At 41.9% G+C, this 27,323-nt stretch overlaps 1 protein-coding gene across 1 annotated transcript in view; it reads left to right on the plus strand.

Annotated features, from left to right (window-relative positions):
• The first annotated feature begins 306 nt into the window (after positions 1 to 306).
• Positions 307 to 27,323, plus strand: part of KLF8 (KLF transcription factor 8) — a 46,848-nt gene continuing 19,831 nt past the window's right edge. The window contains exon 1 of the mRNA XM_063432237.1: positions 307 to 814. Within this exon, the coding sequence (XP_063288307.1) occupies positions 794 to 814 (21 nt within the window). The 5' untranslated portion in view covers positions 307 to 793. The remainder of the gene's footprint in view (positions 815 to 27,323) is intronic.

Here is a 27,323-nt window from a genome sequence, read left to right on the forward strand (position 1 = left end):
TCCAGCCACCAAAAGATCAACAGAGAAAGAAGTAGAAAAGAAAAACAACCCAAAAACTTTTTTATATACACCAACATGTATGAATGTTGATCTAATGTCCAGCGCTACGGGATTTTGCTGGAGCTATATAAATGATAAAATAATAATAATGACTTTGCTCTAACTACCAGCAGAGCCCTAATAGTGCAGAGAGACCTAGAGGTGGCATTATATGCTGCAATATGCAGTGCAGGGGAATGACTGACAAGCAGAGTGTGGGGTGGAGTTGTAGGGTGTGGTTAGGGACAGGCAACCAGGGAGGAGAGGAGGAGTGTGAGAAAATACAGAGAGAGGAAGCAAAGCAAGATAGAGGAGGCTAAACCTTAGATAATATAGAACAAAATTACTGCAGGACCTACATTGGGAGAAAACCTAGAGAGAACATAAAAGGAATACGAGGATACAGAACTCCACCCTACTACACACCCAGAGGAGGAGGACAGCAGTGGGCAAACAAGAGGCAGCCTGAAAAACGGAGCCCTTACTAAATCCCCTACACCTATTGGATCGGCTGTATAGATCATGTACATTGTAGGGCCAAGGGGCCACACCCAGTGAACACACCCGATATGTGCTGAGGAAGAAGAAATAAAGACAGGAAAAAAAAGCCAAGAGGAAAAAGCAGACTTGCAAGTGAAACTAGACACAGATCTCTGAATTATTGAGAAATATTAAGTGGATCCTTTTTTAATCTAAGAGAGGGACCAAGGATTGCCCCCAGGGAACCATCCTCAAATGTATTGAGGGGCAGGGGATGCATTCAGAAACACACAAGGTAAGTCTTTATCACCTACCCTACACCTAGAGCCTGTAAGTAGTCTATCTGTTAGAAGGTGAGGGCAGGGGTCTAACCATTTAAAGGGTAGGGATGTATTGGAAGGGGCAGAATAAAGATGCACGTTGAGTGGGTGGCTCTGCATACCGGGGCCAGGCACATCTAGTAACATTTTGTAGAGGATATGGGCAGAACAGCTGCCCCTGTTCCTACACAAGACTCCATCTTGCTGTTCTTAAAGAGACAGTCCACATGAAAGGGAGGGAACAAGCTGCATTGGCCAGACACAGCAGGTAGTGGAGGGGGAGGGGTTAACTTTTATGCTCATTGGCATCTTTATACTCGGCTGGATACATTGGTGTGGACGTTCTATAAACAGAGCATTAGGGAATGTGTATGCGTGCATAGGTTGGTCCATGTTTTGGAGGAAAATACATGCTGCTGATAAACATGTTTGTACACCTATATGTCTACTTTTCTGCTCGTAGTTTTGTGGGTGCATATGAGCTTGCATGTATTTTTATATTAATATATACACATTCATGTAAAATCCAGTCTGATAGAAACAAGAAGTGTTGCCAGTTTGTTTCTCTTCTCTCTGTGTACGTATGTAGTATGTTTCTGAATGTGCATTTGTGTGTATGTTTTGTACCAGGTACACGAGTGGTTTACACACAGTATTTGCATGTTCGTGTGTATTATTTTATTTATTGGACCAGTATGTATGCATTACATGGTACAATTCACTAAACTGAGTATTCGCAAATTAAAATCCAAATGGTAAAACATGGCAAAAGTGTTTTGTAAAAAAAAAAAATATATATCTCCTACTGGCTATAGTCATAACTTGGCTACTTTAGCTTCAGTTTTGCAATTCAGATCACAATTTGATATAGTACAGCGATGGATGAATAGCCCTGTAAATATGTACACCATTAGGGGGGAGGGGAAAAGGGGAGGGGGGTATTTCTCAGGTGCCCTTGGGCATAGAATTCTTGAGAACAATGTACCTCACCATAAAGGGGCACTCTAAACACCATAATCACTTCAAGGATCCATACTGGTTATGGTGCCAGTAGTTCCTTGGCACCTTCCCTCAGTAAGGAATCAAACTATTTTCTAACGGTTTGAAGTCCCTTCCATGTCCTTCCATTTTTAAGTGATATTGGTAAACCTGAGATTCCCATCCTACTTTAGCAATATCAATTGTGTCCTTATTTGGGCATCATGCATTGGCTGAGAGTGTCAGTTGACACCCTTAGACTATAAATTAAGGCCTAGTAGGGACAAAATGTATATTTCTAAAGCATTAGAACAGGAGTCATTGGCGGTCAGGCACATTTAGGCAGCTACCTTACCCTGTTTAGCGAGCCATCTGGCCTGGAACACTATAGTGTTAAGAATGCAAACAACTATTCCTAATGCGATAATTTTAATCTACCTATTTTGTTTATAATCCCCCCTCCCCTACCATCCCACCGTGTGAGGGTTTGAAAGGTGAGGTTCCCCTCCACTTCATTAGCTGAGATCATCAATGTTTACACATAGGGAAACATTAGGAGGCTAGACCGCGTGCACGGCAAAACGCAGCACTGTGCCAATCCAATAGTCTCTGTGAGACCACCTGATTAAAATTTGGCTATTGGAGTGGAAGACAACTGCTAGAAGCACTTTAACTCTGCAATGTAAACATTGATGTATCTACTAAACTGTAGGGTTAAAAAGACAGAGCCATGGAACTCAGATCACTTCACTTAGATGAAGTGGTCTGGGTGCCTATAGTGTTTCTTTAATGGTGAAGTCCAGGCACCATAATCACTACATGTTATAAGACCACAGGCTCCATCACCTGGATTTAGGTCAAACTGTTTTCAGATGTGTGACTAAAACCCAGTGACCCAAGGCTCCTACAGCCTCACCCCCATTCACTTGAATTGATAACTCAGAAGTTACTCTACTGTAATTTTAAAGCTGTTAATTGGAAGAGAGTGTTAGTTAACACACTAATTGAAAGGTGATAAAATATTGATGAGATTCATATTTCTAGTGTGGAAGTGGAACGTCTGCATTAGAAATCACAGTGAGTGGGATACAAGGTATGGGTGACTCAGAGTCAGAGACCCACAGTTTTGGTCAAACCACTTGAAGCAGATGGCTCCTGCAGTCTGTTGCTTCACAATTGCATCAGCATGTAGTGGTTATGGTGTCTAGATTGCATTTTTAACATTTCCAATAAAATAGCCTGAACATTTATGTGGCAAACATCCAATGCTTAAAAACATAAACATCTTATATCTGTTAATTTATAATAAGGATTGCATAGATTCACAACACCAAAATTGTGAAATAAGCATATTGTACAACAGTGGTGTTTAGGAGCATTTGAAACATAAAACTGTCTGCATTGACAGGAGTAGTGTTGTAATTCTGTTTTGAAATTAAATATTTACTTTAATCCTTTTGAGAGGTGTGTAAGGAAACCACGTCTAGCCAAACCTCTTTCGGTAGTTTCCTCCCGAAGCGCCAGAGTCTAATGTAGATAGACCTCCGTTCGGTAGTCCCAAGGAACGAAATCCATATGAAATACAAATAGCTTCACAAGATAATTCCCTTAATAAAACATACGAATTCCAAATAACAGTCAGAGTCCAGGATCAGGAAACAAGTAGAACTAAGCTTTATTCACATACAGGGCTTTTTATGCAGGTCCCCATACAAGGGGACATCCCACAGGGAGGAGTAACATTTATCCAATCCTGTACAGTAAAAATATAAAACACACCCAACATAAACATATAGTTCCCTCCCCTAGCCCTGGAGATAATCAGGTCTGATACAGTAACAACCTAATTATCTCCAGGCTGAAAAATCACTGTTTTCCCCAATTTCTGGAACACCCCTTTATACATGGGGTATCCCCACAATTCCTATGTCCCCTGATAGCCCCGATCTGGGTGACCAACATATTCAAATTTCACCCAGATCGGTTCAGGGGTTCGCAAAAACCATGGAAGTCCTTTGTGACCGGTTCACCGTGGGTGGGCTGACCAAAATAGTTCCATAGGTTCGTGGGGTTTTGCACTTTAGAAAAAGGAGAAAAACGAATATAAATACTAACCGAATTCCCCTGGCTCTTAGCAGCGATTGTTCCCCTCATTCGTATACACAAATGTACCGAATAGCGCTCTTCTAGCTAGTCGGTACATATAGTTCCAGCGTTCGTACGTTTGGGACCGGTGTTCGGGAAGTCGAGTGTCCGATTTTAGTTCCAGACACTCGACGACCAACTGCCTCTGGGTATCTAGTGGCGTAGTCTACTACCGTTAGTATGAACTTTTTGCCCGACTGGATGGGTCGGCTGAGGAGTCCTATTAAGTCCACCGCTACTCGGTGAAAAGGCTGTTCTATAATGGGCAATGGCTGGAGTTTGGCCTTCTGAAGGTCCCCTCTTTTCCCTACCCTTTGACATACATCGCATGTCCTGCAATAATACTTGAGGTCCTGTGTGACCCTAGGCCAGAAGAACGTTTGGGTTAACCTGTCCCTTGTCTTTTTGACCCCTAGATGTCCTGCTAGGGGAATGTCATGACTGAGTTTTAATAACTCAGCCCGGAATTTACGGGGTACAATTAACTGTCTTTTGATGACCTGGGTGGCCCCCTGTCCCACCCCCCCGGTCACTCTATATTTTAGTTCCAGACACTCGACGACCAAGTCCCGCTGCCTTTGTTTGACTGAAAAAAGATGGCCGCGGTTTTCTCTGCCACGTGGCGTTCGGCAGTACGAACGCTGGCCACACACTTAGAGGGTGAAAGGGATGCCGGCTTTGAAGTTAAGTGAGCCAGGGGTGGTCTTTGTTCGGCAGTTCCATCTGCCGATTGAAAACATACAGAAATAGCAAGAAACAGGCAGAAATACCGAATAACAGAGTCATTTCTTCACAAGGTGGTATATGTCTGGTGTAATATACCCTATTGGGCACTGTGGAAAAAGTCCCCTCTTAATTAGTAGTAAAATCTGCAAAAAAAAAGTTTTACTTAACTGAAAACCAGCACCAGGCGAAGCTACCGGCGCTGCTCTTCCCTGCCACGTCCTGCTTGGTCCAGTCACAGGCTTCTCATAGAGAAACCTGTTATTGGACCTTTTCGCCTGCTCGGAGCGCATGCACACGCTTCAGCAAGGGCAGTGAAGGAGGCTGAGCAAATGGTGAGGAGGGAAGGTTTAAATAAAAAAACAAAAAAAACACCATTGTTGCACGGAATGAGGTCGGAGGGGGAGGGAAAGCTTCCAATTTCTCAGTATGTGTAGTGTTTCAAGATGACTCCTAGCACCATGACCACTTCAACCCATTAAGGAAATTGCTATAAAACAAACATATAAAGAGGGGTGGCCGGATAGTGGGTCCCAAAGGACAGAACAGGGGGTAACCCTACGTAATTGGAATGAAAACAAGAAGAGAACGGAATCTGTCCTATTTGTTATGGGGATATACCCCATATGTCAAAAGAAAACAGTTAAAAAGTTAATCTTTATTCGGTAACATAAACTGATTTATGTACACAGGGGGAGGGGGGAGGAAAAGGGAGACGATGAGGTGCTCAGCACCTTAATCAATCAATTTAAGTTAAAATAACAATAACACTACCTAACCATAAGGTGGTGTATAGTGAGATACTCAGTACTGGCCAGCGTTAGTGCTGGTTTTTGATGGTAATAAGTCAATGGTCGTGATTTAAATGAAAAAATGAATGAAAAACCCACCCGGTCTTAGGTAACCTGACCTGTCGGGGTTAGCAATAGATACCGCAAGCTCGTACAGTCCACTGTCAGCTGTAGGCTGGACTGTCCAGGGTTTTACTCATAGGATCAGTGTATGTATCAATTACTGTCCAAAGGGTGCTGACAACATCTCGTGTACAGGTTGGTGATACTCGTCGAGGGATATATGCCCCTAATTAGAGCCCACCGTAACCAGAGTGCTGTGCCGCTTTGGTCAGAGTCGATTATAGCAGAGCGGGGTTTAAGGAGTACTGTAATTGCTTAAGGGCTAAGATGTACGTGTACGGGGGTGATGCTGAAAGGATCGATAAGATGAACACCCTTCACATATGCAAACAAATCCTAGTACATAAATTAGCCAATTTAGCAAATACTGACTCACAATGCGATATGGCTATTTAGGGAGTACTGCGATTATCTCAGGGCTAAAGTGTATATATCCGGGGAAGTTGCTAATAGGATCAGAGTAATGGACACTATTAGAATATATAACCAGAACTCAATATACAAATTAACGGTGCTCGTGGAGAGAAATATCTCCTTAGTGAGAGCCTTAGGTTGAGAGAATGTAACAGAACTCGCCTGCCAGTCTGCATGTGGTAAGTACAATGCAGTGTACTGTAACCCCTAATCTATGCCTGTAAGGATTGAGTATCCTAGATATGCCAAATAGAGAGTAAGAAGGAATGGTGCCTTCGTGGGTACCGGTGATAGGAAAGAGAGAGGTAAGAAAAAAATAATAATAATAATAACGGAGAGGGTACAGTGCTGAGTGCACACGTAACCCGTCTAGGTGGTCAAAACACTGAGTTAATTGAATAACTTTGTAATAGTCGCCCGAAGGGCATCAGTGTAGGTTCTAGGTAATGAGAAGCCCAGCTGTATGGTCCAGTGGGGCGGGTGAGGGTCTCACCCGAGGTAAAGCCTAGGTCGGTTTGAGTGTCGGCAGAGTGGGTATAATCTCCCGGTTGTCTTAGCCCGACGCGCGTTTCGCCTGAGTGTCACAGGCGTTTCGCCTGAGTGACACTCAGGCGAAACGCGCGTCGGGCTAAGACAACCGGGAGATTATACCCACTCTGCCGACACTCAAACCGACCTAGGCTTTACCTCGGGTGAGACCCTCACCCGCCCCACTGGACCATACAGCTGGGCTTCTCATTACCTAGAACCTACACTGATGCCCTTCGGGCGACTATTACAAAGTTATTCAATTAACTCAGTGTTTTGACCACCTAGACGGGTTACGTGTGCACTCAGCACTGTACCCTCTCCGTTATTATTATTATTATTTTTTTCTTACCTCTCTCTTTCCTATCACCGGTACCCACGAAGGCACCATTCCTTCTTACTCTCTATTTGGCATATCTAGGATACTCAATCCTTACAGGCATAGATTAGGGGTTACAGTACACTGCATTGTACTTACCACATGCAGACTGGCAGGCGAGTTCTGTTACATTCTCTCAACCTAAGGCTCTCACTAAGGAGATATTTCTCTCCACGAGCACCGTTAATTTGTATATTGAGTTCTGGTTATATATTCTAATAGTGTCCATTACTCTGATCCTATTAGCAACTTCCCCGGATATATACACTTTAGCCCTGAGATAATCGCAGTACTCCCTAAATAGCCATATCGCATTGTGAGTCAGTATTTGCTAAATTGGCTAATTTATGTACTAGGATTTGTTTGCATATGTGAAGGGTGTTCATCTTATCGATCCTTTCAGCATCACCCCCGTACACGTACATCTTAGCCCTTAAGCAATTACAGTACTCCTTAAACCCCGCTCTGCTATAATCGACTCTGACCAAAGCGGCACAGCACTCTGGTTACGGTGGGCTCTAATTAGGGGCATATATCCCTCGACGAGTATCACCAACCTGTACACGAGATGTTGTCAGCACCCTTTGGACAGTAATTGATACATACACTGATCCTATGAGTAAAACCCTGGACAGTCCAGCCTACAGCTGACAGTGGACTGTACGAGCTTGCGGTATCTATTGCTAACCCCGACAGGTCAGGTTACCTAAGACCGGGTGGGTTTTTCATTCATTTTTTCATTTAAATCACGACCATTGACTTATTACCATCAAAAACCAGCACTAACGCTGGCCAGTACTGAGTATCTCACTATACACCACCTTATGGTTAGGTAGTGTTATTGTTATTTTAACTTAAATTGATTGATTAAGGTGCTGAGCACCTCATCGTCTCCCTTTTCCTCCCCCCTCCCCCTGTGTACATAAATCAGTTTATGTTACCGAATAAAGATTAACTTTTTAACTGTTTTCTTTTGACATATGGGGTATATCCCCATAACAAATAGGACAGATTCCGTTCTCTTCTTGTTTTCATTGCTATAAAACAATGTAGGATTTATTAGACATTTACACGTTATTTCATTAAAGTGTGAACTTCACATTTTATATTACAGTACCTGTATTAGAAAACTTCCTCAAGTCCTCTATGTTATCAAGTCATCTATTTTATGAAGTCAGATATGCCTCCTAAAATGTGAATTTCACTTTAGCCTGACAATTCACACTATAGGGAATAACCATGTAAGTCGAGCAGCTTCTGTGCATGAGTTTAAATCTCCCCTACAAGCTGTATACTAGTATTATGAACATATAAAATCCAAAAGACAGACATCAGCAGCATAGTTTCTATGAAATTGCTTATTTTATAACTGTCCAATCAAGTTCTCTACTATTAACATTATTTGTTGTTTGTGGACAATGGTAATAATTAGGGGATTGTGCCACATTTATAAATCGGAGTGTGACAAACTAATGCACTCCAGGTACCCACCTCTGGGGTGAAGAGTTTAAAAACAATCCCTTGTGGTCAAGTAGGTAAAGGTGTAGATTTTCTGCGCTTTCTGCAGTAAAATGCTATTTTCTCTACTCCCTCCTGCATTATCTGCAGTAATACAAATTGGGGAGTTTAGATACCGTGTCTTATCCCACTGCCTTGTTTGTAATTCACAGCATGCATGCAGAGACCACAGAAGAGTTATCCCCAAAGGTGACAGAGAGGGCCACTATTTGGTTGCAAAGTCCCTTGGTCCATGTGGACCCTATCAGGGTTATTCATTAAACTCTGATTTTTCGTAAATTAATACACATGGGCAATTTGAGGTTATAGTAGCTGATCTGAGAAAAAAAAAAAACTTAGTTATTCTTAATCTCAATTTTGCCACTTGGATTTTAATTTACCAATATTCAGTGTTTTTGAATACACCCATATATGTTGTAGTGTTTTAAATCTTAGTAATCAGTGAACATGGCTCCTGAAAATCCTTTTTTTTTTTTTTTTTTTTTTCATCGTAGACCCCAGAAATGATTTTTTTCAGGATCCTAGTTTCTCTGAGTATGTTGTGTAGGTCTTGTATTTTGTAATTGTACAGTGCCACATTTCTGACTCCATACAAAAGTAAAGTTGTTGTTTCCAAATATGTTTATCTGTGTCTAAAATATCTACAGATATTCATCACATTCTTACTTATAAAATTACCTTGTGCTTTAAAAAGTGAAAATAATAATCAGACAAAGGTTACATTTGTAATAAATTAAAATAAAATCTAAATAGGCAATATGAAATGACTGCTCAATTTAATTACATAGGAAATTAACCGTTTTTACAGTTGTGTGAATTGAAGGAACACCAAGCACAATATATACTACAGCACACTGTAACTATTTTAGAATGGTTACTTCTCACTTGGATTCGGCCATGCGCTGTTTCCCGCTTCCATTACAGCTACAGGACAGCTGGAAATTCTCTGTCTGAGTTAAGCTTGCTGGTGCAGTGCTTACTCATTGGCTGAGAGCGATCAGTTGACTTTTTCAACCAACAAGCTAGCCATGCACTGCTGGGTTAAGCTCAGGAGAGCAAACTAAAGCTTCTAGTTTTACTGGCCGCAGAGAGCAGGCGGGGAACGGCGCCCAGCAGACCTCAGGTAAAAAGGCACACCGTTCTAAATTGGTTCTCCAAGCACCAAAACCATTACAGCACACGGTAATGGTTGTGGTGCATGAATAGATCCTTTAACTATAACATTTTAAAAATGGTTGATTGCCTTTTGAGGCATTAATATATTTATCTTGAATTACCTAATTAATTAGTTAACTCAGTGGTTCCCAAACCTTTTAGGTTCGAGGTGCCCTTAATATTACAATATTTCTCCAAGGCACCCCAAGTCAAAATTTCTAGGTTGTATATCTGTACAGCGCTGCAGCATTTACTGGCGCTATAGTGTAATGTACAGTGTTGGTGTCTGAAGAGGTGCTTGTATATAGTTATAGTGTTTTAATACAGGGGTGTGTTTGTATGTAATGTTTGCGTTTGATTGCAGGGGTGTGTTTGAATGTTATGTTCACTTTTAAATGCGGGTGCACATTTCCGTGAAGTGTTTGTGTTTGAGTGAAGGGGTGTGTTTGTATATCCTTTTGGAGTTTGAATGCAGGGGTGTGTTTGTATGTTGTGCTGGTGTATGACTGCTTGGATGTATGCACATACACCACCACATACATACATACATACTTACACAGATATACATATACACAAATTCATATAGACATGACACGTACACACACATAGATAGATACACACCGACACATACACACACACTCACCCTGACACACAAAAACATTGATACATACACACACCATGATACAGATAAACACAGACATACAGATGCACATATACAGATGCATATCCTGACTCACAGATGTGTGCATACACACAGACACACACTGACACAAGCACAACCTGACACATACACAGATGCACAACCTGACACACACACACATGCACACCCTGACACACAACGATGCACACCCTGACACACACAGATGCACACCCTGACACACAAACTCATACACACACACACACACACACACTCACACTCATACATACACATACACTCATACATTCATACATACAAACAGTCATACATACACTCACGCACACACACACACACTCATACACGTGATATTTTTAATATATCCAGCCACCCTCCTGTTAGCTTACCTTGTGTGTCCAGGAAGGTGGCTTGGAATCTTGCAGTTGAGAGAGAGGGGTCTGGAGCATTTTGTGCTCCTCTCCCTCCCACATGACGCTGGGAGAAAGTGACATGCTGTCACTTCCTCCCAGCCGGCCGACATTACAGGTGCCCGGCACCCGACCAGGCCCCTGTTCAACAGTTATGTTTCCCCAGTGCTATAATCATAGCACCAGGGAACATTCCGCGGCACCCCTGTGTGTACTTCGCGGCACCCCAGGGCACACAGTTTGGGAACCGCTGAGTTAACTAATATGTGCTCTCAGACTTGATCACCATATATACTAATTGACATTTGTGAGTGTAATAATACTCCCAAAGTACCGTTGTAAAGACTGGCAATCAAGCAATGACAGAAAAATATAGCATGATACTCTGAGCACCGTAGTATACGCTATGTTCTGTGGATTTTTCTCCATTTTAAATGCTTGGAGTTTATCACAAAATGATGCTATTAAAATCTGTTCATCATAACACTTTACTGCCAATCTAATACATTATGTGATCCTCCTGTGTGTATACATAAGAAAACTGCATTCTGCTGGTACACACCCATCACACTTTTCTCTACATTATACAAAGGTACAATGCCTGTTTTAATCTGCTGAAATCTCCACATACCACGTCCTATACAAATGCTAGCAATATTTCTAGTTATCCACTGAATCCTGAATTTAGGCGCAATAAATCCAAATTGTAAAATAAAGACAAATTTGCCTACATTTTTGCAGTTCATATTTAATTTGCTAAAATGCAGATTTATAATCCTGTGAAATATAATTTGGGGGGTTTACATGAGATCTGTAATCTCACATTTAACTTAATCCCTGAAACATGCTTTGGCACCTAAATCACAAATGTGATTTAAGTCAGGACATTGGTGTGAGATATATAGTGTAAAACAACCCAGTCTGCCCATAAAATAGTTTATAGTTTGTCAAAATTGTATACTTTCTGTTGATAGTGGGAAAAAAAAGGCATACTGTAGCAATGTCCTAATCATTCAGTGTCTGTGTAGACAAAGTCATAGTCTATTCTATGTTTCTGTGTGGCCTGTTGAAGATGCATCAGGAGTGACAATGAGAGCCAGATTTAATTGATATTTAAATACATTTCTACCCCCACCACCCATTCTTGTTACTCTGAATACTTTTTTTTTTGCAACTAAATCCTTGCCATAAGTTTATCTCTAAAGACAAATTTAAATCCCCATTTTATACTATTGTTTTTCTGCATGACTATAGCATTCGTCCTGACTCAATTTATCTCCAGCCCCCCTCAGTGTTTCTGTGCCTGCTTTTCCCACCTGTTTTTTCCCACAATCTCCTCCCTTTTTTCTGCCTCCCACTCTTTGCCCCTATGCATATAAGCATTATTATTACTAGCTAAGGTTTCTGTTCACCCACCAACATGTAGATCTGTACAGTAAATCAAATATTAGCATACGTTCTAGGCCCTGCCTTTAAATCACACTTTCATTTGTTAATATTTCCAATGCTCAGCCCAGGTTGTGCTGACAATTTTGACTCCCTATTCCCTTTGCAAATCCCTTTTTATCTGTCTCTATCTATTTTGTTTCTGTTAAGTGTCTGCACCGCAGAAAATTTCACTTCCTGTATACAAAGACACTCCTCCATCCCCCCCCCCCCCCCAATCACTGTGACACAAAGGTGACAAACGGGGACAGAACCCTGTGTAACATTCAAAAAAAGGTTAAAGAAATTGTCATTAGCTTTCCCATGTTCTTGCATGTGTTCATGTATATGCACTGAAAGAAATATGTGTGTGCACGTACAATTCTTGTAAGTAGATGTACCCATACCCTCCCCCAAAGCTATATATAGAGAGCCTGCAGTTCTGCAGCCTAAGAAGGTGCGGTCCCTTTAAGCTGCATTGTCACACACCAATTGATGGGAGGAGGGGAGGTCACAGCTGTGACACTGGAGAGGGAGGAGGAGGATGGGGCGGCTCCTGGGGTGGGTACATTCCTGTCCCCTGGACACTGTCACCTTGTCACCTTACTGCTTTAACCTCTGCTCTGCCAAACACGACATTAACGTCTGGTTATATCTGTAATATTGCAAGATTTGTATAACACACCCACATAGAGCAATACTCTATGATGTCAACCTGCAGAATATTAGTCCCTGGTATAATTCAAGGATATATACGGTTTTATTGGTTACTTACTTACCATTCTAGACTGTAAAATATAATGGTGAAACAATTAAAACCATTTTGGGTAAACTAAGAATATTATATAGTCATTATTGTCTCATTTATGGTTACATTTCCCCATTTTATAATATTGTAAAGCGCTGCAGAATAAGTTGTTGATATATAAATGCCAAAAATAACAATAATTAAAATGTGTGTATATATATATATATATATATATATATATATATGTGTGTGTGTGTGTGTGTGTGTGTGTGTGTGTTTTAAAGCACTGTGGAAACCATAATTATTATAGTGTGTATGTGTGTGTATATATATATATATATATATATATATATATATATATATATATATATATATATAATGTATATAAAACAAATCCACGACTCAGGCACTCACCAAAAAACTGTCAATAAATCCACAGTGACCACCCGGGTGCATCCAGCGGATATGTAGAATGTAAATAAACGGAGCACTCCTTAGGATATTTTTCAAATTATATTAAATTCTGCAATCAACATTTCAACCCTCCAGGGTTTTTATCAAGATTGTGATAAAGACCCTGGAGGGTCGAAACGTTGATTGCAGAATTTAATATAATTTGAAAAATATCCTAAGGAGTGCTCCGTTTATTTACATTAGCTATATATATATATATAAGTAAATAAAATAATATAGATATATATAAAAAAGTATAACATGTACATCCACTGTTTTAATAGATATATCTGTGAATACATGTGTGTGTTTTCTATCTATGCTATAGAAGACACAAATGGCGAGTTTGTACTGATTGGGTTAATGCTGCAAGTGAGCGCAGAGCAGGATGAATGCTCTGTGTGACACACCCTGTACTGCCACACCCTACCCCTAACCTCTTAGTAACCCTCTATGGAGCAAGGGAGGGGAGCACAGCTCTGCATCTAAACACCCTACTAGGGACCAAATTATGTTTATTTATGTAGCATCAACAATTGTAGCAGAGCTACACAAACAGATTTAAGGGAATAGCAACAAGAAAAACTTACTTGGGAAAACAAACACATATAGTAGGTTTTTAGAGTCCTGCTTATATTGTAAACTCTAGAATGAAATCCCACTTGAGCAGGCCCTCTTTATCACTTGTTTGTTATGTGTTTATTGTTATATCAGCATGATGGAATGTATTAACAATATATCAGTAGTAATGATAACTTGTATCTGTTTTTAAAAGATCGCTCTTAGCACCATAACAAATTTGCACTAGTGCTGCAAGAGGCCTTTAACTGATGTGATTTGCAATATTTACACTATTTGCTGCAGTTATAAGCCTGCTCCATTGGCTCTCGGATGTTAAAGGAGGAATTTTGCTCGTTTGCTGGGTGTGTATACTGCACTCACAGCTAACACAGACATCTCCCTCCTACCCTGGTGATGGCAAGTTGTGGCTGAGTGCGCGCATGATCTATAGCTCAGGAGGTCTCTGCTCACAGCATGTTCACAAAACTGTGAGCTAAGCTGGGTATACATTGATAGCAACTGCGGCATGTGGTGCTGTCAGCTTATTGAGCAGGTCCACTCATTCTGTGTGACGAAAGTACGGCTGGGGATATCTATTTAGCCCATAAAGACCTGTCCAGTATGGGTATCTGGGATAAGAACCCCCTCCCCACACACACACACAGGGTAGGAGGCAACAGCACAAAATAAATACATTTCATGCAGTGTCTCTGCCTTCCTTAGAGCAATAGACTCCATATGACACTAATGAAGACCCATAACTTTATTGTTATTATTATTGTTATTCGCCTTTATACAGCACAATTGTGGGAATATCTAACAGCAAATAATTGACAGGCAAAATAATGTTGACAGATTCAAGAGATGATGAGGGCCCTGCTCAAACATGCTTACAATCTAGGAATAGTGCAGTTGTTCTTACCCTCTGGGATGGAATTCAGAAATCGGTAGGTCAGACATATCAGATTTATGAAGTCCCAGTCAGTTGCCCAGAATAAATTGTTTAATGTAGTGGCATCATTCTAACCAGTACAATAGACCCATTTGAGGTGGGAAATATTCTAGTTAAGATGTTTTGTAAAATGTGTTTTGATATTAATTATATTGTACTTGGAGAATGGATAACCTGACTAATGGAAAATAAATAATTTGGGTTCCAGACAAAAAAGATAGAAAGTGAATTTGTCATGGCGGGTTCACTGTAAGTGCTAATCTCTCCATAAACGAACACTCTGAGCACCAAGATCCACTACAGCTTGACCCTTTAATGCAGTTAGGGCGTGCTATGCCATCCTGCAAAAGGAGGGCGTTAATGCCGTTAGGGTGGCATAGCACGCCCTAACGACTGTGCCCTTCAGGGAGCCCTCCGCAGTGATTGCAAATTGGGGAGACTGCCTGTCAACCCTGGTAGTCCCCATGCAACAAATCCTTCATATCTTCTTCATGGAAATTACCTAATTATGGTAAAATAATATATCAGGGATTGACTGATTTACTTGGAATATAGGAGCCAGCTAATAAAGTTAGGAGCCAGTTTTTTTTTTTTGCATGGAGACACTGAACTTACCTCATAGAGATACATTGATCCAATGCATCTCTATGAGGAGATGCTGATTGGCCAGGGCTGTGTTTGGCTTGTGCTGGCTCTGCCCCTGATCTTCCTCCTTGCCAGTCTTAGCCAATCCTATGGGAAAGCATTTTGATTGGCTCAGAACAACACTTCCGATGATGTCAACCAAGCAAGCAGATCAGGGGCAAATCCAGCAGCTGCAGACTTGACCAAAAGTAAGATTTGAATATATTTAGGATGCAGGGGAGGGGGGGCAGGGGGGGGGGGAGAGGGCAAGGGGGCTAGATGGTGGTTTTAACACTATAGGTTAGGAATACCTTACTTTAATGTAGTAGTTCTGGTGTCTATATCCTGTCCCTGCAAGCTTTTCAATGTAAACACTGCCTTTTCAGAGAAACTGCAGTGTTTACATTGCTGCCCAGTAACACCTCTAGTGGCAGTCACTCAGACGGCCACTATAGGTGATTTCTAGTCTAGTGTTCCACAGTGTGCAGCACTACCTTTGGGAGAGCTGGTATGAATCCCTTCCCTGGTGGTGGAGCTCTACTTGCTCTTCTCTAGAGAGCGATGTTTAGTGATGCAGGGGCAGAGTAACGCCTTATCCCGGTTTCCGGCACTGCAGTGCGCAAGATGGGGCAGAGCAGGAAGATACCAACTACCTCCCTCACCACCCGCATTCACCCTGGCCATTCTGCCTCCATACTTCATATATACGTTAATTCATAACTTATAATTATGTGATTCTTTTAATTGTATATTGAAGGATCTGCCTGACAACCCAGGCAGAAAGTCAAGAGAATTTAATTAGCAAAGCCTATATTTGACCCTGTTACTTTCCAAAACGTCATATAACCTGTACATGGGGGTACTCTTGTACTTGTGAGACATAGCTAAACACAAATCTGAATGTTTTAGAGCAGTAAAACGTATAATGACGATGATATCATCAGTAAAAAGTCAGGGTTTTTTTTTTGTGAAAAAATGCAAAAACAAATATGAACACTAACTTCGGCCAGGGTTTGTGACTACTAAAAAAAGATTGGACATTTTAAATGCCCCGGGTTGTCTACTTTTACAAAGGGTATGTCCTTGTCATTCCTGGGTTGTCATATGGTCTCAAAGGCAACTTAGGCCCTGCAAACCAATCTGGCAAATGTCAGTATGTAAAAACTGAAACAGGCAAGCTCTTTATTTGACCCTGTAACTTTCCAAAACACCATGTATCCTGTACATGGGGGGCATCATTGCACTCGTAGGAGAGCACAGCATACAAATGTGTGCTTTATTACAGTAAAAGCTAACAGCATTATGACATTCACAGTTAAAATACCATCCAGAACTTGGTCACAAAAATTTCTTTATTTCTCTCACACTCCCCCCCCCCACCACCCCCCAGATTTTATTCATATTAAATTATGTTTCATATATAAATATCTGATCTGAAGCAAAAGCCCTATTTCTCCGGAACAAAATGATATATTATAAGTGTGGGTGCACTTAAAATAAAAGAGGTAAATTATAAATGAACAAACGTATAGTTAAAATTCTTGGTTTTGTTTTGGACAGAACTTGAATTAATTGCCTCCGCCCTAAAGGTATTAATGTAGTGGTTCTGGTGCAAAGAGACTGTCTCTTTAGTCTCTCAACTGTAAACACTGCCTCTTCTGAGAAAGGATAATGTCTATATTTGTCCCTAAGGACACCTCTAGTGCAGGGCTCGACAAATTCCAGGCGCCAGATCACCATGGCGACTAGAAATTTCTCCCTGGTACCTGGGATGTCAGCCCTTTCCCGCCTGCGGGAGCATGGGAGCCGGCCGCCCATGTTAGCGTTTTAGACGGCGTGCAAGGGAGCAGTAATCTACCTGCAGCTCCTCTCTGCTCCCTCGTGCGCTGTTTAATGATGCTAGGAGCCGGAATACGATGTCACTCCGGCCCCGGCATCATTAAACAGCGCGCAAGGGAACAAAGAGAAGCTGCAGGTAGATTACTGCTTCCTCGCACGCAGGAAAAGAGGGCAACCCCACTGGACCCCAGGGAAAGAAAAACTCAGCTCTCCCAAAGGTAGGGAGGCTGAGTAGAGTTCAATTAAAATAAATATCTCAGTTTGTGTGTGTGAGAAAACGTGTGTGTGTGTGTGTGTCTGTCTGTGTGTCTCTGTTAGAGGGTGTGTGTGTCTGTGTCTAAGTACCTATCCCCCTCAAAACCTCTATACAGAGCGTGGAGACGCTAAATGTAGGTGCTGCCCAGGGACTCTCTAGTGGCCATCTGATTGACTGTGAAAAGGCAGCGTTTTACATTGAAATATCTGGAGGTACAGGCTATAGACACCAGAACAACTACATTAAGCTGTAGTGGTTCTGGTGTCTATAGTGTCACTTAAGAATTGCATTTTTGCCGTTGAAAAATAAACTTAAAATTAGTTTATAAAAAACAAATTAACTTTTTTTAGCTGGCTCCTAGATTCTAAACAAATTTGTCAAACCCTGCTCTAGTGGTTTCCTACTCAATCAGCCACTATGCTTGTGGTTGTTGATCTCAGCTAGGGGCAGATCAGTGGTCAACGTGAGACCAGTTTGAGGTATGATTGAATAGTGAATGTGACTACTTGGGTGTTTTGACGATAAGTTGGACAGGGCTGGGAGAAGAGGGTGTGTATGTGTGTAGAGGCTGCTTGTGGTGTTGTGGGAATGCTGCTTGTGAGGCTATGTGACTGGTGGTTGCTTGTTGTATTGCATTTGGGGCTGTAGTGGGAGAACAGGGGCATTAGTGGGGGGGGGGGGGTACAGTTGCTAAAGTGGAGGCATAGGGGATGTAGCAGGGAAGTAGATTCAGTAGTGGGGGTAGGGTCTGTGGTGGGGTAATAAAGGCTATAGTAGGGTCTTTAGTGGGGGGGAGGGGGAGGGGTAGGGTTTTTAGTGGGCTGACAGGAGATGTGGAGGGTGGATAGGGGCCATCGTAGGGGATAGGGGCTATAGAGGGTGGCAGTGGAAAGATATATAAATATATTTTTTAAAACAACAAAAACCTAAACCAAGTGTTATTATTGTGCTCACTGAGCCCTATATTTGTCCAGGGAGGGGAGAATTCTGATTACCGGTGGTAAAGGGGACACACACACAGTATGCCTGCACCTCCAGTGGATGAGGACCGCTTCTTCCAGCAGATCCTAGGAAATGGATCATAGCATTCCTGTTGAAGCAGTAGAGAGGCAAGGGAGACCAAGTATGGCCTCTCTATTCGAGCATCGATCCTGCATGGGAAATCACCCTTGGACACACAACAGAATGGGCTGGCTAGTGAGTGAGATATTTGGCCTCTGTGCAATTGTGCCAAATCCGGCCATGGCTGCTCCTCTTTGACACCAACATACTGATTTCATCGTCAGCAAATCAACTTTTGAGCAAAGTAATGTCTATAACATACTTTCCAGAGTAGCAATCACACCAACTACACTGCATACACTGTAGTTGCTGTGAACTAGAGCAAGAGGGTTCTCCTGCTACTCCCTCATCTCTTAAGCTTCTGTGTACACACAGTGCTCCACGCCAAGAAGTGATTGACATATGAGAGAAAGGACCATTAAAAAATGAATTTCTTTCTGTAAACATTTGCTAAGAAATTTGCTGGCTCACGTTTCAGGGGAATTTTTTTATTTATATATTTTGCTCTCTAATTTGAGTACGAGAACTGTGGATATAATATTTCCATATAATGTTGTTATTGACACATATAATACATGATCTTTTATGTTTGAATTTGAAAGTATGCATTATGTATATCTAAATATTGCCTTTAGTTTTCTATACAATGTAGCTATAGATACATGCTAGATGTGTGTGTGAAGTAGAATTGCTCTGTGAAAGTTTAGGATGGGTGGGGAACAGAGACACACCCAGAAAATGATCCCATTGGAACATTCCAGCTATAGGTGGGAACCAGGGCCGGTGCTACCATAAGGCACCGGCCCTGGGGGCGCAAAATCAGGCTGACCGGAAGGAGGGAAGCGCACTGCGCTCCCCTCCAACCGACGACCTATTATAGCGTGGCCGAGCGCCCAGTTCTGCGGGCGCGCGAGGGAGCACTCTCCCATGTGTGCTTCCTCTTCAGCTCCCTCGCGCGCCGCATACTGATACCGGAGCCGGAAGATGACGTCATCTTCCGGCGCCGGCATCCCTACGCGGTGCGCGAGGGAGCTGAAGAGGAAGCACACATGGGAGAGTGCTCCACTGGACCCCAGGGAGCACCACTGGACCCCAGGGAATCCCTTCAGCACTCCAACAAGGTAAGGAGGCTGGGGGATTAAATTAAAAAAAAAAAAACACATGTGTTAGTGTGAGTGTTAGTGTCTGCTAGTGAGTGTCAGTGAGTGTGTCTACTAGTGAGTGTCAGTGAGTGTGTCTGCTAGTGAGTGTCAGTGAGTGTGTCTGCTAGTGAGTGTCAGTGAGTGTGTCTACTAGTGAGTGTCAGTGAGTGTGTCTGCTAGTGAGTGTCAGTGAGTGTGTCTGCTAGTGAGTGTCAGTGAGTGTGTCTACTAGTGAGTGTCAGTGTGTGTCTGCTAGTGAGTGTCAGTGAGTGTGTCTGCTAGTGAGTGTCAGTGTGTGTGTCTGCTAGTGAGTGTCAGTGAGTGTGTCTGCTAGTGAGTGTCAGTGTGTGTGTCTGCTAGTGAGTGTCAGTGAGTGTGTCTGCTAGTGAGTGTCAGTGTGTGTGTCTGCTAGTGAGTGTCAGTGCGTGTGTCTGCTAGTGAGTGTCAGTGAGTGTCAATGAGTGTCTGCTAGTGAGTGTCAGTGTGTGTGTCTGCTAGTGTCAGTGAGTGTGTCTGCGAGTGTCAGTGTGTGTGTCTGCTAGTGAGTGTCAGTGTGTGTGTCTGCTAGTGAGTGTCAGTGTGTGTGTCTGCTAGTGAGTGTCAGTGAGTGTCAATGAGTGTCTGCTAGTGAGTGTCAGTGTGTGTGTCTGCTAGTGTCAGTGAGTGTGTCTGCTAGTGTCAGTGTGTGTGTCTGCTAGTGAGTGTCAGTGTGTGTCTGCTAGTGAGTGTCAGTGTGTGTCTACTAGTGTGTCAGTGAGTGTGTCTGCTAGTGAGTGTCAGTGAGTGTGTTACTGTGTGTCTCTTACTGAGTGTGTTTGTGTGTGTATTAGTGAGTCTGTTTGATGTCTGTTAGTGAGTGTGTGTTTGTCAGTGAGAGTGTATGTTTTGTAAGTGAGTGTGTATGTATGTCTGTCGCTGAGTGTGTCTGTCAGTAAATGTGTGTCTGTTAGCTGGTGTGTATGCATCTGTTCGTGAGAGTGTGTGTGTGTCTTCAGCACTTACCTTTCTCTAGCGCCGGACTCCCTTGGCGCTGTGGATCCCTCCGCCTCTCAGCTCCGAATGCTCTTGCCGCGCACGCATTCAAACCGCCCATAGGAAAGCATTACTCAATGCTTTCCTATGGACGTTCAGTGTTTTAGAATAGCGGAAGCTCCTCTAGCGGCTGTCAGTGAGACATCCACTAGAGGCTGGATTAACCCTCGGTGAAACATAGCAGTTTCAGAGTTTTCTGCTGCAGGGTTAAAACTAGAGGGACCTGACACCCAGACCACTTCATTGAGCTGATGTGATCTGGGTGTCTGTAGTGGTCCTTTAAGTGTGTGTGCATCTGCATGCACTGGCGTACATACCGCGGTCGCAGGGGTCACAGCCCTGCAACCCCTGCGACCAGGTGCCCGCCGCCATGTGTTGGGGCCCCGGCCCGCGCAGAGTAAGCGCGAGAGGGGGGCACGGATCAATTTGCGCACTGGGGCCCCATGGGTCATGTGTACGCCACTGCACCTGCCCTGGTGTCTGCCGCAGGCTGTGTGGAGGGGGCGAGGATATGAATGACATCATATCCCTGCTCCCTGTGTACCACACAGCGCGGCTGGCGCCCTGTGATGGGGCTGGGCTGCAGGACAGGACTCCAAGGAGCCAGACAGCATGCATCCAGGGGACAAGATTGAACTGATGTAAGTATGTAATTGTGTATGTCTCTGTATGTATGTATGTATGTAGGTCTCTGTATGCCTGTATGTCTTTGTATGTATGTTTCTGTATGCCTGTATGTCTCTCTATGTCTCTGTACAAAATGTATGTGTCTGTATGTTTCTGTATGCCTGTATGTCTCTGTATGTATGTGTCTGTATGCCTGTATGTCTCTGTATACCTGTATATATGTATGTGTCTGTATGCCTGTATGTCTTTGTACGTATGTGTCTGTATGCCTGTATGTCTCTGTATACCTGTATATATGTATGTGTCTGTATGACGGTATGTCTCTGTATGTGTGTATGTGTCTGTATGCCTGGATGTCTCTGTATGTATGTTTCTGTATGTCTATGTATGTATGTATGTATGTATGTGTCTGTATGACGGTATGCCTCTGTATGTATGTCTTTATATGCCTGCATGTCTCTGTATGCATGTATGTCTCTGTCTGTGTCTGTATGTCTCTGTATGATTATTTCTGTGTTTGTATGAACCTTATTTTAAACGAGGGTGGGGGGCACCAAAATGCATCTTCGCCTGTGTAACTAAAAATCCTAGCACCGGTCCTGGTGGGAACCAGCAAAGTTACAGGGTGTGTCCCCTAAAGGATAGAGTGTGGCAGGGTGAATGGCTAAGGCAGGGTCAGTCTTCTCACAAGGTGGCACTGTAAAATAGACTGAGGTTTGCTGTGAGAAACTGCAGGGCAAACAATTACTCAAACAGAAAACATTGTGCACACCTACATCAGGGCTGCAGGCATTTATTCCATGTACCAGAATCCTAACCATCTAGTGGTATAATGGTTTAGTCAGACTGGGCTATTATATTGTGCCCAGTCTGACTAGAAAAATACAGTCTGACTAAAAATCCTTAAAAGTTGTGTAAAGATGTAAAAGAGGAGGAGTCGCCAATGGAATGTTGCTGCTATTAGGACTTTGTACCATTTTTCAGAACACAACACTCTTCCCATTGGCTCTAATCTGTTACATAAATTAAGATGTAAAAGACGCATGTCACACCATGTTAATTAATGGTGCTTTGAAAAATGTATTTTATTACATTCAAACTTGCCACATATGGTTTGTTTTTGATTATACAGGATAGACAACAGTTAGGCTTTAGAAATGCTGTTACATAGTTACATAGTTAGATAGCTGAAAAGAGACTTGCGTCCATCAAGTTCAGCCTTCCTCACATTTGTTTTTTGCTGTTGATCCAAAAGAAGGCAAAAAAAAACAACAACAAAAAAAAAAAAAACCCCAGTTTGAAGCACAATTTTGCAACAAGCTAGGACAAAAAATTCCTTCTTGACCCCAGAATGGCAGTCAGATTTATCCTTGGATCAAGCAGTTATTACCCTACATTGAAGGATTACATCCTTGAATATTCTGTCTTTGCAAGTATGCATCTAGTAGCTGTATTCATTAATGAAATGCAGAATTTGCTATCACAAATATGCCCACTTACATTTGCCGCAGGTTGGCTGATTATTGTGAGGGTTCTAGATATTCTTTATTATCTGAATTGGAACCACCCTGAAGAAATGGATCCCAGTTATTTTCAAAATGTATCTCACAGCAGCAATGTGGATTATTTCAAAATAGCTTGAGGTTAATGTTTCAGGTATAATAATAGTAATTATATTTAAAAAATGACTAAAGGTGAAAGTAAGGCTGCAGTATTTCTTTTTACAGAATAAGATTGGCAGTAGCAATAGGATGACTTAGGGTTTGGTGGGCTTGAGTCAGTGATACTATACATTTTTTCTGGACTACATGTCCCATAATGCTCAGCTAGCTTTTAGACTCTAAAAGCTAGCTGAGCATCATGGGAAATGTAGTTCAGAAACAATTTATGTTGTTAAGGTTAGCCATCACTGGCTTAGGTTTATGGCACAATTGTCCTGGTCTATATCTAGGGAATTGGATGGAATAAATGAAGTTGATTTGGATGCAGTTCCGCTGTTTGTGAATTAGCTGAACTAACCTACATACAAATTTGGCAAATAACACATAACAGAAATTCAGCTGTCGTTCGACATGTAGTGTATATAGACAGACACCCTGCAATAGTGAGCGGCTAGCACCGCTTTCTATATAGGGTCCTTCTAAATTCTTCTGCATGTAATTTTGTTATGTAAATGCTGATTACCTAAGCACTGATAATTAGCACAGCATTGTTACTATGATGTTACATATTTCTGTAAATGTATGTCCCCTGGAGTAGCTCATTACAAATATGCAGCAATGGCTGTGCTAGGGCAGCCCAACATGGGGGATGGGGGATGGGGGTGGAGGGGGGCGGGGGGAGGAGGGGGGGGGGGCAGTATCAGTACTGCAGATGGGGTTCAATGGCAGAGGAACGATTTACCTGCTTACTAAAGAGTATTGGCAGAGGTGCTAGTTTGTATGTGTAGAGACTAACAGGAATGTTTGCCAATGATGTGTGTATGCGAAGATGTTGTACAAAGGGGGTGTGCATATATCTTGTAATTGAGGGGTCTAGTTCGAAAGCTATTTCCTTCAATTCATTCATTCTCTTCTTATCTAAATAACCCTCTTGTCCATTCGCTTGCTCTTTCTCCCTTTCCCCCCTCTGTTCTTTCCTCCATCATAAAGGGGCTTTGGCTGCTTCCCACTCCTTCTCCAACTCCTTGCCAAATCTCCACCCTGAACCCCTGCAGAGAAATGGAGGGGGAGGAGAGCTGGATGCTAAGGAGGGGGTGAGAAGATGGATGGAGGGGGGGGAAAGCTCCTTTCATTCAGTACCCTTTATTAGGTACAGATGTCTGTTAACTATTTAACTGCTTTCTGTTGCTACACAGTGCTGCAACGAATATTTACGTGATGTCACATTTATTAAATCATTTTGCTCCCAAAATCCATGCACAGCCTCATTCAGTGAGCATGACACTGACCTTATCCCTATCATATACCTAACCTCATTTTAACCCTACTGGGGTTATGTGGCTATGCCAATATAAGGCACTGGTCATTTTGATGTAAAGAAATTACTCACGTTTACGGTTAAATTTTACGAAAATTGGAGAGCATTAAAGCCATTTTTTATGTTCAAATTGGATACTGTTTCTTAAAGAAGGAAAAATAGTAATGCAGAAAAACATTCAGAGTTCATCCCCTTAATCTTCCTCCTCTTCAATATGTGTTTGTCAGTCTACCTCCTTCTCTCCCTCCCCTTCAGGTTTTTCTCTTGTATCCTTTTTCCCTCGATTTTAAGATTTTACGTTAAAAGGGCACTTCAGATTGGAATGCATCCATAGTTTTTTTCCCCAGTGCAATTTATAGATGCTGCTTTTAAAAATAAACAAAAACAAACAATCCAAAATAATAAAATGTGATATATTCTTATGTGAAAAAACTGCATTTTCAATAAATCCCCAGGCTTTACAAGCCCTGCAGTGTGATCAGCCAATCAGGATACTCCAGTACCTTTCTTTGACAAATGCTGAGGTTATCTCATAATACAGGGCTTTGTTGGCAAGGTGTGGGTTCCTGGGAGTTGTAGTTTAGCTATCAACATTCTGCTCATGAAAGCTGCTAGTTAAACTACATCTCCCTTAATACCTTGTTTCTTGATGATATTTACAGGAATATTTGTGGAGGAAAATTAAAACATTAGGGTTACTCCAATCACCACGACTACATCAGTGATTTTGAAGTGGTCATGTGGTAGGGGAATACGGCACATTCAGAGATATTTTCTCTTGTATGCTGGAGCTAGTTACACCCCAGTCCAAGTGTCTTTGGCAGCCCAGAACTCTGTTCCAGGCTACCAAATGTTAATTCTGTGCAAATATTATATCTGTTGTATGCGTGCGCTGGCATCAGATGTAACAACCTTCTCCCTCGCAGTGTGCCTGCAAGGGGATGCTATCCCTTCCCTCCCTCCCTCTTAGAGGTCCTTCCTTCTTGCCTCCTTCCATCAAATTAATTGCTCTGAGTCAGCAAAAAGATCCAATCAAAGACTTCTCTATGAAAGCCTTTGATTGGACTGTACGAGTGGAGGGATTACATTGGATGTGGCGGTTCAGCATCAGAAGCTTTGACTAACGCTGGATTCCATGTAAGTTTTGAAATCAATTTTTTTTGTTAACAGATTTTGAGGGAAGAGGGAAGCAATTAGTAATGCCCAAACAGGGCATTGTAAATCAAAAACTGTTCAGTGTCAAAAAGAGTTGGAGTAGCCCTTTAATATTGCACCTAAGGTGCCTGGATTGCCTCTTTAACTCATCATGCAGACAGTGGGGGGAAAATATGAAAGAGAATAAGGTTGTTCACAACACTCTGGTTCTGTTTCAGCCCCCTGGACAAAAAAAAAAAGCCATAAAACGTACCTGTAATTGAGTGGAGGGACAGTGCCGTTGCAGCAGTTGCTTTGCCCTCTGCGAGATCATCAATGCTAAATGCAGGTGAGTCCAATGCTTCTCATATAGAAGCATTGTGTATTGGCAGCACATATCAACTGCTTCTGTCAGGAATCTAGTGCTTCTCATACAGAAGCAATTAATCCAGTGCTTGGATGAGAAAAGCATTAGTACTGATCAATGTCATCTTGCCGGGCATGATGATGCTGAACTTGAAGTCCTTCATAATCGAAGGTCTTCAGTGAGGATGTGCTTTAAGTGACTGTCTGGCAGCCAGGAGAGACGTGTTTTCAGACAATTGTTAAAATTGGCGTTTCTCAGAAATACTAATGTTTTACATTGTCCAGAAAAGTGGCAGGGTCTGCGAAACAAAACCACTTTATTAAGTGTGCCTTTACAATTTGACTTTTTACTACTTTTGGGAGTGAAACATATATGCAGAATATTATTTTCCTAAACTCACAATTCCCTTATGTAGTCTCCACAATGGCTGATTTAGTAAATAAACCTTGTATCTATCTTTCCATCGTACACATTTAATCTCACTTATGTTTGATCCCTTTTATATCATGCAAAGTGTCTTCCTCTCTTGGCCATCTTTCTCTCTCAAACCCATTCTGTTAAAGACTGTTGGTTATTCCTTTCTTTAACATTTCTTTAAAGGGACACTATACTCACCAAAGCAGCCTTAGCTTAATGAGGGAGTTTTGGTGTATAGATCATGCCCCTGCAGTCTCACAGTTCAATTATCTGCCATTTAGTAGTTATATTACTTTGTTTATGCATCCCTAATCACAACCCCTTGCATGTGATTTACACAGCTTTCCTAAACACTTCCTGTAAAGAGTCATCTAATGTTTATACTTCCTTTATTGCAAATTCTGTGTAATTTAGAATTTCTTATCTGCATAGCTGTTAATAGCTTGCTCGACCCTGTAGGATACTCCTGTATGTAATTAGAGTTCAATTTACAGAGCAGGAGATACAAACTTTTATAGATCATGCCTCTGAAGTTTCATGCCTCTTAAAGTAAGTTACATGTGATTGAAAAGAAAACCTTTTGTTTTCATGCAGGCTGTGTCAGTCATAGCAAGGAGATATGTGGTCAGGGCTGCATGAACAGAACCAAAAGTGATTTAACTCTTAAAAGGCAGAAAAGTGAGTAGTGAAACTTCAGAGGCACCATCTATACACAAAAACTGCTTTATTAAGCTAAAGTTGTTTTGGTGACTATAGTGTCCTTTAAATCCTTTCTATCAAGCTGTTCTCATGGGTGAACTCTGTAATCAAATGCAGCAACACCTTCTCTCCCACGCCTTTTCAGTTCCTTCTCTCTATATGTGTATGTCTGCTGTATTTATATGATGGCTGGACATTTTATATATGTTTGTGTGTGTGTATTTATATCTCTTTCTTTCTTTCTTTTTTTATCTAATATTTGTATTTAATTGTGTGTTTATTTGACTGTACATTTTTTGTGTTTTCAGTTTTGTGAGTTGTTGTGATTGTATGCCTTTCAGTTTAATGCAG

The sequence above is a fragment of the Pelobates fuscus genome, chromosome 9, assembly GCF_036172605.1.
Source record: "Pelobates fuscus isolate aPelFus1 chromosome 9, aPelFus1.pri, whole genome shotgun sequence".
Lineage (NCBI taxonomy): Eukaryota > Metazoa > Chordata > Amphibia > Anura > Pelobatidae > Pelobates > Pelobates fuscus.